The sequence below is a fragment of the Chanodichthys erythropterus genome, chromosome 4, assembly GCF_024489055.1.
Source record: "Chanodichthys erythropterus isolate Z2021 chromosome 4, ASM2448905v1, whole genome shotgun sequence".
Classification (NCBI taxonomy): Eukaryota; Metazoa; Chordata; class Actinopteri; order Cypriniformes; family Xenocyprididae; genus Chanodichthys; species Chanodichthys erythropterus.
Window position 1 is genome coordinate 15,279,415 of NC_090224.1, and position 13,556 is coordinate 15,292,970.

General features: G+C 37.9%; 1 protein-coding gene across 1 annotated transcript in view; it reads right to left on the reverse strand.

Annotated features, from left to right (window-relative positions):
* The window catches only part of nkain2 (sodium/potassium transporting ATPase interacting 2), a 172,557-nt gene that overhangs the window by 102,676 nt on the left and 56,325 nt on the right, over positions 1 to 13,556 (reverse strand). Inside the window, exon 3 of the mRNA XM_067383178.1 lies at positions 12,365 to 12,445. Within this exon, the coding sequence (XP_067239279.1) occupies positions 12,365 to 12,445 (81 nt within the window). The remainder of the gene's footprint in view (positions 1 to 12,364; positions 12,446 to 13,556) is intronic.

Below are 13,556 nucleotides of genomic sequence, written 5' to 3' on the forward strand. Positions count from 1 at the left end.
CAAACAATTTGAAAAACAGTTTGGCTCTCAAAAGCACGTTGATTAGGATGAGCACAACACCGTGCGAACGGTGGCCCTGTGTGCGAGTGAGGCTGGATCTAAATGTACTCTCAACAAATGAACTGACAGTGTGGAAAATGGAGTTCTCCATCTCAGACACAGAGGTAAGACCCCCTGCACACAAAGCGAACGTCTGAATGGAGCATTAGTGTCACTCCGATCTTAATGGCCCATTGAAAGGGGAACTTTCATTGTCATTTTTAATAACACAGGAAGCCCTTAGAGCTCCGTGTTCATCAGAAATAAGATTGGGCTGTCACCCTGTTCTCTCCCTTCACATTAACCTAGAACTGCTCCAAATCCCATGAAATCTAAATAAGAGCTTTGCGGCTTTTAGTCCATGTGTGTAAACTAAAAATTAAGTTTTATCAGACATGCACAATTAAGTCTTTCTATTCTGGGAAAATGAACTAAAACTACTAATGACTCATCCTGTACTAAACCAGTCCTTCAATATTTGTTCCTATTTTACAAGGAAATATGTCAATGAAGGTGAGAAAACTGCACTTATCAAGCCATTTCATGTGATATTTACTATAACTATGCTGATGGTTTTTTTTAGAAAGCCATATTTCAAAAGAAAAACATTGCTGTAATAGAGTTGAATGTGTTATTTAAGGTTCATCTTATAAGTTTGCGCTCTTGTAGCAATGTGTCACGAGGATAAAATTAGAGCTAAAGAACAACAACAACTTTCTAAAGTTATTTAGCACATCGTTAGTGTAACAGAGCTGGACTCAGGCAGAGATCCATATGCAAAGCTTTATTAGAAGTGAGCATGGTCATACAGGCAGGGTCAAATGGGAACAAAGAGGAACAGCAAGAGTCAGGCAGAATTGTAGTCAGGATACAGGCAACGGTCAGAACAGGCAGATTTCACTCATAGAACAGAATACCAGGCAAGGATCAAAGGCAGGCAGCAACGGGTCGATAACGGGTAACAGGCAAGAACGGGAACAGACAGGCAGACAGGATAATAATACTCGGTAATGTACACAGGCTGAAACAAGACTTCGCAATGAGGTGGTGTGTGTGTGAGTCTTTTATAGTCCAGGTAATGAGCTACAGCTGTATGTGGCAATTGGTGATTGGTGTGGAATGTGAGCATGTGACTGGCAGGGAGGATTATGGGAATTGGAGTCCAGGAACTGACAGTGATCGTGACAGTTAGACTGAATTAAATATAATCAAATTAGTAAAACTCAATACTTGTGATGTAATGTTACAAAAGATTTCTATATCAAATAAATTCTGTTCTATTGAACTTTATATTCATCAAAGAAATTCTTGGGTAGATCATGTGACACTGATGACTGGAGTAATGATGCTGAAAATTCAGCTGTACTATTTGCATTCAGATTTATTGCAGTTTTTACTTTATTTTTGATTAAATAAATGCAGCCTTGGTGAGCATAAGAGACCTCTTTAAAAAATATGTTTAAAAAAACATTCAAAATTAGGGCTGTCAAATGATTAATCGTGATTAATTGCATCCAAAATAAAGGTGTTTACATAATATATGTGTGTACTGTGTATTTAATCCACTTTAAAATGCAGTAACAAATAAAGTGAGTACTGTCAAACTCAAAGACCATGTCATTTTCCTATCTTATTAGGGAAAATATGTGCTGTGGTCACAGTGCTGCATTCTGAGAGGCAACAATTATCTCTATGAGCTTTACGCCAAAGAGCCGCATTAGAGCAGGCAGCCCCACACAGGTGTAGCACTGACTCACCTGCGCCCCAAATACCTTCCCAAGCATCTCTTCCTTCCATGGCCAAGTGGCAGTGATGTGTCCTGATGGGGAATGATAGCCTTATTGAGCCAGTGGATGGGCTCGAAGTCATTTGTTTTGAGAAGCCAGGGCTGACAGGCCCAGCTTTTCCCGACCAGCTCCCAGTGAAATTGACTATAAATCACCTTATCACTTTCACCCCCTGACAGTTTTTCAGACTTCCAACATTTTACTGAATATGAGGACTCGGAGTGTGTTGACAGGGTTGGGCATTTTAAGCTGCCTTCTTTATAAGGGGGAAATAAACCCACGGCAACATAGTTCTATGGATTAAGTTGCTGTTATTTTGACAGTAATATCACCAGCTCCACAGCAACTGTAAAATACCAATGTAATATAAATTCATGCAACCAGGCAAACATGTTTGAAGTTTTAGGAATTTGCATTGGGGAGCTTTAGAGAATAACTGTTTAGTACGGACAGTCACACAAGTGGTTGGGTCTAATGCGAGCTCCATAAGACTTTTTAATGTTTTTGAAAGAAGTCCATTCTGCTCACCAAGGCTGCATTTATCTAATCAAAAATAAAGTAAAAAAAGCAATATTGTGAAATATTGTTACACTTTTAAAAAACTGTTTGCTATTTCAATTTCCAGTGGTTACTGTGAATTTTCAGCATCATTACTCCAGTCTTCAGTGTAACATGATCCTTCAGAAATCATTCTTAAGCCGTGTTTTCACCGAAATTACTTTTTCCCCCTAGCCTGGGTGCCAGCCCGAACCCCGCCCACAACATTTTTTGGACGGGAAGTTCGGTCTGGACTCGATCCATTGTGGAGTAATTATGCTCGGCTTCCAGAAGGCCGAGCCAATCAAATTGCCAGGGCGGGCTTTAATCGATGATGGACAGGCTATCTGCGGTTACGTAACCACCCACGTCATCAAAGAGCGCTTGGGGAGTTTGATTGACAAGCGATCTAACCAATCAGAACGCCGCATCCGCCATTTTGTCCAACAAAGCAGTCAGGAGTTAGAAGATTAACATCGGTGGAGTTAAACTTGAAAAATTGTGCATATTGACGTCTTTCCGCGTTTGAAACAACATTCATTCTCATGTTCATTCATGTTTATTTGATGCTATAAATGGACTAGTAGGAAGAGATGATCGGTTAACGAGCCGCTTGAGCTGAGGCGCTACAGCAATCTGTCACGATCATGGTCACAACACATTAAAGAGCCACAAAACGGTTTTTATTGTTTGAATTTTTTTAATAACTACACAGTTTGAAAGCTGGGACTTTGTTTAATATCATAAGTAACCTGCTCTGTCTCGTCTGTCAATGTGTTGTCAGTTTCTTCTTTGCTCCGCGATGTATTTTCCACTCTGTGGCGTGACAGCGCCACGGCTTGTCGGACAAAGCAACAGTAACTAAGGGGGACGAGTCTTTGCAAAAGGTCAATTAGTTTACCACAATGATGGCTGTTGAAGAACTGAGATGTGTAGATTCCGCCATCGCGTCCGTTATAGAAGATATCGACAGCGCATTAATTTTAAAAGAGGAACAGAGGACCGCGATCAAGGCATTTGTCGATGGGAAAGATGTCTTTGTCATCCTTCCTACGGGATTCGGCAAAAGTTTGATTTATCAGCTGGCCCCGATGGTCGCTAAGAAGAGTTCTGTTGACAACTATGCGTCGCTCAACATACGTCACTTACTCTGTAGCTCTGATTGGTTGTAGGTCTATCCAATTGAGGTCTTTCCTGGATCGGTTGAAATACGCCCCCATAATCAAAGCCCAATGGAGCAGTATCAGACTCATATTCTGACTAGAATTGAGTATGACCACGTCAGGCTATTTTCCCCCCACACCTGTTGCTATCTGCATTTCCATCGTGGTCTAAAGTACCGTAAAATTAGTCTGGTGACACAGGACTGCGCGCGACTTTCCAGTTCCCGCTGGATTTTGTCCTCCGCATGTAAGAGTAATAAAGCCTGAACCTCGTCGACGGTACATCTGTCGTATTTTTTAAACTCCATTGTTGATTTGAAGAGCAAAAAACTCTTACTGCACGCACCATAACAGACTTTTAAAAATGGTGGTTGGAATAAAATGCTGCATAAACTCAACCACTCAGCATGTTCGGCAGCCAAGTCCCACCCCCCAAAGTTCCTGAACTCTGAAAAAGTACTACCTCATGAGCAGGGACTTTCTGAGGGGGAACTTTTTATCTGGAACTTCATTTAGACCCTGGTTCCTGCAGTCAAAACACACCAAGAACCACCCCAAAGTCCCTAGTTCCTGGGGAAAGTTCCTGTGGTGGAAACGTGACTTATTATGCTGATTTAAGAAACATTTCTTAATATCAATTTTGAAACAGTATTTTTGTGGAAAACGTGATACTTTTTTTTTTTTCAGGATTCTTTGATGAATAGAAAGTTTTAAAAAATTGAATTTATTTCAAATAGAATTGCTTAAGAAGCAAAACTGTGTAAAATAATCATATCACAATAATATTTTGTATTTTCAGAAAATTTACCTTGAATTAAGTTTGAAATGGTATTGCTTTAAGAACATGACTAATATTTTATCTTTTTTCCTAAAACATTGCAAAAATATCTAGCAGTCTTACTGCTTAGCAGATGCTTTCTTAAAATTGATACTTTTGCATGTATAGACAATGTTAAATAGTCAATATGAATGCAGGTAGCTCATAATATACAACAGCGCTTACTAAACTAGATCCTAAGCAGCAAGGCAAGCATGCAATCTATCCTCAGGGATGGGGTAGTGGTGATGGGAGGGTCTTTCAGATTGCAAAGCGAGGTGCAATAGGCAACTCTCGTCTCTCGCCAGACTGTCTGTGTTTGCTTATAAACTAGTGGACTGGATGGAGGCTGCTGTGCTATTTACTTTGGCCACCTCCTCAAAATCTCAGCTGTCACTTTTGCTCAACACCACTATCCTCAAGTAATGGCTTCCAAATCCCATTCCAAACATGCACATGTGGACTTGGAGATAGGGGGGTGGGGTTGTGACAGACAATAACCTCTTGAATATTCACATTAAGACTTATAAAAATATGTGGATAAACAGGAAATGCTTGAACACATAAATTGGTCCCACTACCTCAAATGTCAGTCATTCTTTGTATTTTTCCCCATTGCTATTAATCTAGCCCATAAAACCACACTTCTGTTAAAAAAAGTTGGGGTCAGTAATATATTTTAATGTTTTTGAAATTGGGCTCATGTCCACCAGGGCTCCATTTATCTGTTCAAAAATGCAAATATTTTTGTGTTTTGTGGAATATTTTTTTCAGGATTCTTTGATGAGAAAGTGTAAAAGAACAGCACCGGCCCAGACTGGCCATCTGAAGCATCGGGAGAATTCCTGGTGGCCTGGTGACTGATTTGGCCCACTACCCTGCTTTTAATTATTTTTATTTTATATTACTGCCTGCCAAATTTACCAAAGTGATCATTTCTGAATTAAGCATTCAATAAGAAGTCGATAATAAATCATGAATCTGTTAGTCTTGACTAGCAACACTACTATTCAGGTCATGTCCACTCCGCAATTCTGCCAAATGGTTTTGAACTGAGTAATCAATGCAAGGGACTCGAGAATGAAGAAAGGTCTCCATGAAAAAACTGTGAAAAGTAGCAAAATAGCAGGTAGACAACAACACAAAAAAGCCATGTTCAGTATTAGGATTTTTTTTTAAAGATATCGTCATGATGTAGTTATTGTTGTACTAAAGCCAGGTTTCCACTGAAATTACCCAGAAGAATTTGTCCCAGGAACTTTTTTTCCCCAGACCTGTTGCTGTAAGCATTTCCATCGTGGCCCTAATTACAGTGAAGATTCTGTTGAGGTAGGACTGTGCGCAACTTTCCAGTTCCCGCTGGATTTCGTCCTCCGCATATGAGCTTAATAAAGCCTGAACCTGAATCGTCAGCGGTCCATCAGTCGTATTTTTTCAAACTCCATTGTTGATTCGAAGAGCAAACAACTCTTATTGCACGTACCACAGCAAACTTTTAAAAATGGTGGTTGAAAGAAAATTCTGCATGGAGTCAACCAATCTAAACGCAACTTGAGCTCAACCAATTAGCATGATAAAGTACTACCTCACGAGCAGGGACTTTCTGAGGGGGACATTTTTACACGGAGCTTCATTTAGACCCTGGTTCCTGCTGTTGAAACACACAGAGTACCACTTCAAAGTCCCTACTTTGACATTTACACAATTTAGAACATTTGTTTCACTCTATTTGTATGAAATATAGTTTTGTTAAATCTTGGGTATTTAAGTCATTCTAAGATTTTTATTATTTTTTTTTAATTAGAGTCTGTGCAAACAAATTACAATGAGGTGGTTGTTTTTAGGGCTGCACGATTAATCGCATGCTATTCTCACGCGCATTTCGTCAGTAAAGCCGGTTCCCTGATTACCGCTAAATCACCATCACCTGCTTTCAAATGAAGCGGCATTTAATAGACAGAGCCGTAGATCACTGAAAAGCCACGCAATATCGCGTTCATATCGCAGATGAATCGCCTGCGATAATGAACGCGATATTGCGTGGCTTGTCTGTGAACTACGGCTCTGTCTAATAAAAGGCGCTCCGTTTAAAAACAGGTGATGGCGATTTAGCGGCAATCAGGGAACCGGCTTTACTGACGAAATGCGCGTGAGAATAGCATGCGATTAATCGTGCAGCCCTAGTTGTTTTGTAACAAGGTTCATAACAGCAGACATGTTGGTGAAGAAGTGACAGGTACAAGAAAAATAGCAAAAAAGTATACACACATACAAGGGAGAGAAGAAAAAGGGAAATGAGAGAACCTTTAACCTTGCGGGGTGGGGTGGGGTTCTCGTCGGTTGAAATCACTTTTGGGGAGTGGGGGTGGGGTACCGGCAACATGTAAGAAATGCTGGTATGCAAGAAAAAGTCAGGTACACAAGAAAAAATGAGGGTACACTACAGATTAAAATATACTTCGAGCACTGTTCACAAAGCTTTTCATAAGGCCTTCTGGGACTGCCGTCTACATAAACATGCAATGCTGCCTTACAATTTGAAGGCAGCACAATTAATTTAGCTATCTTTTGGAACAGTTTCCGCATCGAAAGTGCTCTTAAAATGCTGTTGCCGTTGGCAGCTCACTAGGTTTTGCCACAGATCTTACGTGTCTATTCCTGTACCTTTACTTCCTACTGATATAAGTAACAGAGTGAGTCTTGACTTATATTGAGTTCTGTGTGACCTAAAAAAAAAAAAAAAAAAAAAGAGAGTCTGGGAATTGTCTCTTGTATTTATCTTCATTTGTTTCTGTGTGATCTAAATCTAATTGCCTCTGCTGGTCTCAATGGATTCTCTGCTGCTTAAACACATTACACCCACATTAATAAATCATGAGCTGCACTGTCACAAGGAAATAAATTATGCTAAATAATATCCTATAACTTTTCAAACTAATTAAAGTTGCGTTGATGACTTGGGTAGCAGATTCTGAGAGGCGGATTCGTGAACTCCATTTGTTTGCATCAAGTTCTCTCTATTCTGAAGAAGACTGTGAAGACATCAAGGACACCGAAGTGACTTTCTTCTCCAGCTGACAACGACTGACAAGATCCCTTGTGGGATGTGAAGCTGTGCGAATTCTCCAGTTAAAAAACGAAGAGGGCGTCGAACGGCAATGAAGATTCACAGAGAGCCTCTCGAGAGGGTTGTGGAGGCTCTCAATTTTTCCCACAAAGCTGTAGCTGTGACAGGCTGCCAGCCCCTCTGACGATGAGCTTCAGAAAGACACATCAGGACTGCCAATCCAGTGGACCAACAGCAGGCTTCACTTTATAGGTGGCATTTTGCATCTTGTTCTGTAAATACGAGCACTGAAAAGGATCACTATAAATAATCTTAAAGGGACAGTCCACCCCAAAATTAAAATTTTGTTATTATTTACTCACCCTCAAAAGAAGACCACAAAGAATGATATTTTGAAGAATGTTTATTTGTCCATAAAACGAAAATCATGGTGATCCAATGTTGTTTGTGTTGTTTGATCCAGTGTTGTAATTGTTAACTTAGAAATCGGTTTTGTTAAATTAAATAAATCTGAAATAAAAAGTAAAATGCAAATAAGATGAAAAACTTGAGAAAAATGAAAATAAATAAGCTGAAGTACAAAAAAAAACAAAAACAATAAAAATGACGAAAGCACTAAACAAACTTAAACTAAAGTTAAAATGAAAACTGAAAGTATAAAAATAAAAGATAATTCAAAATATTAATAAATACTTTAATGAATTAAATAATTCTTAAATTATACTAAATATACTAAATCCTAAAAGATTTGGAACAACATAAGGGTCATGATGACAGAATTTTCATTTTTTGGGTAAACTAACCCTTTAAATAAAGCAAGTTAAAGGGATAGTTCACCCAAATATGAAAATTGTATCATCATTTACTCACCCTCAAATTGTTCTTTTCTTCTGCTGAATACAAAATAAGATATTCTGAAGAATATGGGTAACAGTTTATTGGCCCCATTGACTTCCATAGTATTTTTTTTCAGTGGGACCCATCAACTGCTTGGTTAGCTATATTCTTCCAGATATCTTCTTTTGTGTTCAGCAGAAGAAAGAAATTAATTCAGGTTTGAAACAACTTGATGGTGAGGAAATGATGACAAATTTTTCATTTTTGGGTGAAATATTCTTTTAAATATTAATGAAACAAAACGGTGAGGTAAATTTCAGCATTCGCTTAGCAACATCTCTATTGGAATCTATTGTGATTAGAGTCTCACGTGATGAGCAATATATATGAGTTCCTGCGGCACATTTCAAATTATTCAATTTCCATAGAGGTTCGGTCTGTTTTCTATTCTATTCTCAGAACACACTGGCCTTGTGATATGGTCACTGGATTTAATGATCAATCTCTCTCTCTCTCATTAACCATATCAGCTGTATCCGACTCTTGGTGATTCTATGGCCATCTCTCACCTTACGCAAGAGACTGTCCATGCATTTTCTTAGAAAAGTTTTTCTGGGGTCGGTTGTCAGGTCTTTCCCCAACCCTCCCCATTACATGGCTTGGGACTCGCACACATTCACACCTACGGACAATTTGGTGTTAATGAACAATATTACATGAATTATTCCACTAGACTATGTTTCTTTTGATAAATCCTCACTCACATCTCTATACTGGCCTATTTTTTTTTTCTTTTCCTCACTTCTAATCCCTATTAACATCTCTAACTGTGGGATTTTTTTAAACTAAGACTCAAATGGAATGTGAGGTGCAACTAAAGAATATCCAGATACCATGCAGAAGTAAGAAATATGTTAATGCAAGGTGATGGTCTCATGCCAACCTCATCAAAAAGAACAAAAGTGAAAGTGAGTCGTACAACAAGGAATCCAACCTAAAATAATCCTCTTTGCTATCCTGATCTTGTAAGCCATGGCTTCACTAATATAAAAACCTTGATGTGTGACACATCAGAACATGATGGCATGAGAGGCAATAACAGAGAAATGATAGCTGAATCCGGCGATCCGTCTGACATCTTTGACACTGTGGCTTGCAAAGCAGATCTAAAGTGAAATGTTCATTCTGTCATCTGAGATGCTTGATAAGATTGCACGTTAATGACATATCAACCAAAAGACCAGATTGACTGCCAGCCATTTCTAGGTGATTTAAAGATTAAAGGATCAATCTCCATTACAGATCTATGCCTGAGGAAAGGAGTGCAGGCATTTGCGTTTTTATCATCAGCAATACACTACATCATTTCTTTCCACCTTATCCCTCAATACACTTGCCCTGGAATGCTTCAAAAATCTTACGACCAGTGATGTAATACAAATATGCAAAAGCATTGTATAGCACACATATCCTCTGCAAGTAATCAAAGTAATCTTTGACCTGCAATTATGGACCATTGTTACATGATTAGTGGCCTGAATTGCCCATATAAAAGCTTGCACTGCCAACGAACTGAAGCAGTATTAAACGGAAATCAAAATAAAGGGGTCCCTTCTGCTAATGTAGAATCATAAGAGCTTTCAGGATAAAAATGTGAAGTACTCTATGGATATCGTAATCAAGTTTCATGGCTGGTTTGCCATTTATTTGGGTACAGTATTAGATATTTTAATTACGTATTTGCTCCCTATTTCTAAAACACATGAGCAGACGATGGATTATTTAATAAATTATTTGCTGAAATGAAGGAGACAAAGATGGGAAAATAGATGGGAGAGAAAAAAAAGATCTTCGCCAATTTACAACTATGCAAGAACTAGATGTTTACAGTTTTGGAAGAAAAAGTGAGTGGTGTTTGTCTGTGCAAAACTCACTGCTAAGACTCTGTAGATGGGCACCAAGACATTGCAGATGCTAAGGCATTCTGAGTGGCTACTGCATTACTATGCAGTTGCTAATGTGTTGTGTGTAGTTGTCAATGTATTGATATGTGGTTGCTGGGGTGTTGTGAGTGGTTGCTAAGTTACAACACTATCTTACACTCAAAAACAGCTAGATAGAGTGCAACAGGATGGAAAAGAATTAATTTCTTAAAGTTGGCACACCATCGTAAAAACACAACAGACATAACAGCCAAGACAGCCAAAGACATCTATCAGAATGTGTATAAGAGGGTTTTACAAAGGAAAACGCACAGTTTGTCAGCAAGTGATGAACCACCTCTTAAAGGAATAATTCAACCAAAAATGAGAATTATCCCATGAATTTACTCACCCTCAAGCCATTCTAGGTGTATATGACTTTTTTTCTTTCAGGCAAACACAATCAAGTTATATTAAATAATATCCTGGCTCTTCCCAGCTTTGAAATGACACTGAATAGAGTCCAAGTTTTTGAAGCTCCAAAAAGTGCATCCATCCATCATAAAAGTAATCCATAAGACTCCAGAGGGTTAATAAATGCATTCTGAAGTGAAGTGATGGGTTTTTGTAATATATATATATATATATATATATTTAAAACTTAATAAACTATAACTGGCTTCCGTCAATGGCCGTAAGTGCATTATCAAGAAAGACGAGTTCCGGTGGAAGGGTGACCTCTGACCTCTTATATCGAAATCCAAGGACATTTTTCTTTAAAATTTTCGCTTTAGATTTCTAATTCTTGACCGCCATTTGAAGCCAGTGATTCTACTTTAGAAAGTTTTAAATATGGATATTTCTTTTACAAAAAACCATTGCTTTGCCTCAGAAGGCATTTATTAAACCACTGGAATCATATTATTTTTATGATGGATGGATGCATTTTGAGTAAATTATGGGATAATTGTTATTTTAACTCTTTAACTCTTTCCCCGCCATGATTGACATTTTTTTCAGGCAATCCATGTTTTAACTGTTATATAGGGGGAGTAATGCATCTTCTGAAAGAGTACAGAATCTCAAAATCCAAAATCAAGTGAAGCAGCAGCAGAAACAACCGACAGAAGATTGCATATGCACATTAATGCCATCAACATCAAACATTGTTGCTTACCCACATTCAAGTGTTGTTAAAAAAGAATGCATGAAGATAGAATAGTTTTTTTTGTGTTCTTTCTTTTGATATATTGTATTGTTTAGATATTCATACAACAAAATATTTTGGGGGCCATGAATGTTTTGTGAAATGATCAAAAATTCTGGCTGATTGGCGACTTTAAAAAAACAAAAAAATAGGATTCTTTCTTCCCCGACCCCAGGAACGATCATAAATAGCCCAATCAATGCCAAACCCCATAATATTTCTATTATTAGCATAACTACTAATGATATTACAGTGTTGACAGAAGCATATGAGGAGAGACGAAGGGAAAGAAGAGTAAAGGAAGATATCAAACACCCCCTAAAGTCAATGTAATTCTAAGATAAAACTCCCCCTTATCCTCTTGTTGTATTTGATATTTTCGCATGTTTTGTTTTATTGTGTAGTTTGTCTGTCTGTGTGTATATATATATATATATATATATATATATATATATATATATATATATATATATATATATATATATATATATATATATATATATATATATGTTGTAAGTTTATAATAAAAAACAACAACAACAACAACAAAAAAAAAACAACGCTGGTGGACAAAGAGTTAAAATATCAAAACTAAAAAAAAAAAAAAAAGATATAAGAAAAATAGGAAAAAAAAGAAAGAAAGAATATAAAAAATCTAGATTAACTAGTTAATCTCACTATTCATTTAGTCACCTGCTGAATGGCTAGGCAAACTGACCCCAAAACTCTCAGTCCAAGACCTGTATCCAGCTCTAAAAAAGATTTTATACCCAGCTGTGACTCTGAAAAACTGATGAGAACCAATACATGTCTTTCCTGACCTACTAATGTAGGTTGATGATCTGCAACATATTCTTTAAAGAGCCCCATTTAAAATTAATCAATAACACTAAATAAAATGCTTATGTAGCTTAAACATTAACAGAAAAGACTGATACACAAGCTGAGCGATTATACATTGCAAAAGAAGTACCAAATCAGATGTTACCTTTGAAAGGTCACCCACTTCCAAATAGAAACAGATGATGAAGACATTCCAGGCGACCCACAGCACCAACCAGACGGCATACTGTGAAAGAGACAAGAAGAGGTTGTTTGAAAGACCCATTTCAACCTCAGACCCCCAATAACAACCTAACCATATAAACATTTGCATATGCATGATTAATTGGCCTGCAAAAGTGTAAGTGGGATATTATATCTCTGTAATTAATTCTCCGATGTGTGTTCCTTAAAACATTCTGCCTCCACAAATCTGGAATCTGCCAAAGAAGCGTTACAGGCAGGCGATGCATTTCACAGTGGAAGCAAGAACCCTGTGTGGGAGTTTGTGAGGGTGGCGCGTTCCCCCGGTTCATGAGCTAACGCTTATCGAAATAGCGGGATGTGATTATGAAACAATGTAAGATTCCCCAGCAAAATTGCAGGCGGCACAGGGGGGTGTCTCTGAAAATGAAGTACATTTCGGTTTAATAAACACAGGTCTCATCCCGTTTCGCATCATTAGGGAATGCAGCAAACCGCCATCATGTTAAACGAATTTGTTCAAAAGACGAGGGTAGAGCGGGACGCTGAATTTGCTCATGAGCATTAGCAGCCTGTAGCATGTTTTTACTGATTAAAATGTTAGAGGTATACCACGTGAGAACTCAGAGGTCTGTTAAGCAGGCAGTGATCTTTAGATAAAATAACACTTATCTGATCCAATTCAAAGTGAGACAGGTGAGTGCAAATGAAATACTGAGTGAAGGGAAATGCAAAATCAATTTGAATTACCTGATGGGACTTGAGCGGAAAAACACGGCCTTTAGCGCTTGAAAATGAGCAGTTAGCGACATGCATTTTGAGTAGCTCCCCAAAAGTGGCTCTAATAGATAGATCAATATGGACTTAGCTTTGATAAAAACGAGCATGTGCAAAGACACTACAATCTCCCTTTGCAAATGGACTAGCTCTCTTATTGAACTGAAAATACCTGCTAAATTTTAAATGCAATGCCTGAATTTAAACTGAGCTATATCAAGCAGAATTTGAATATAAGAAAGCAGAATTAAAATTCAAAGAAATTGATATCACTCATTTTTAATTAGAAAAGCAATGCTGTTCTGAACCCATACTAAAACATGACTTCAATACTGAGTTTCCTACTGAACCATCATATTTGTTTACCGTTACACCTC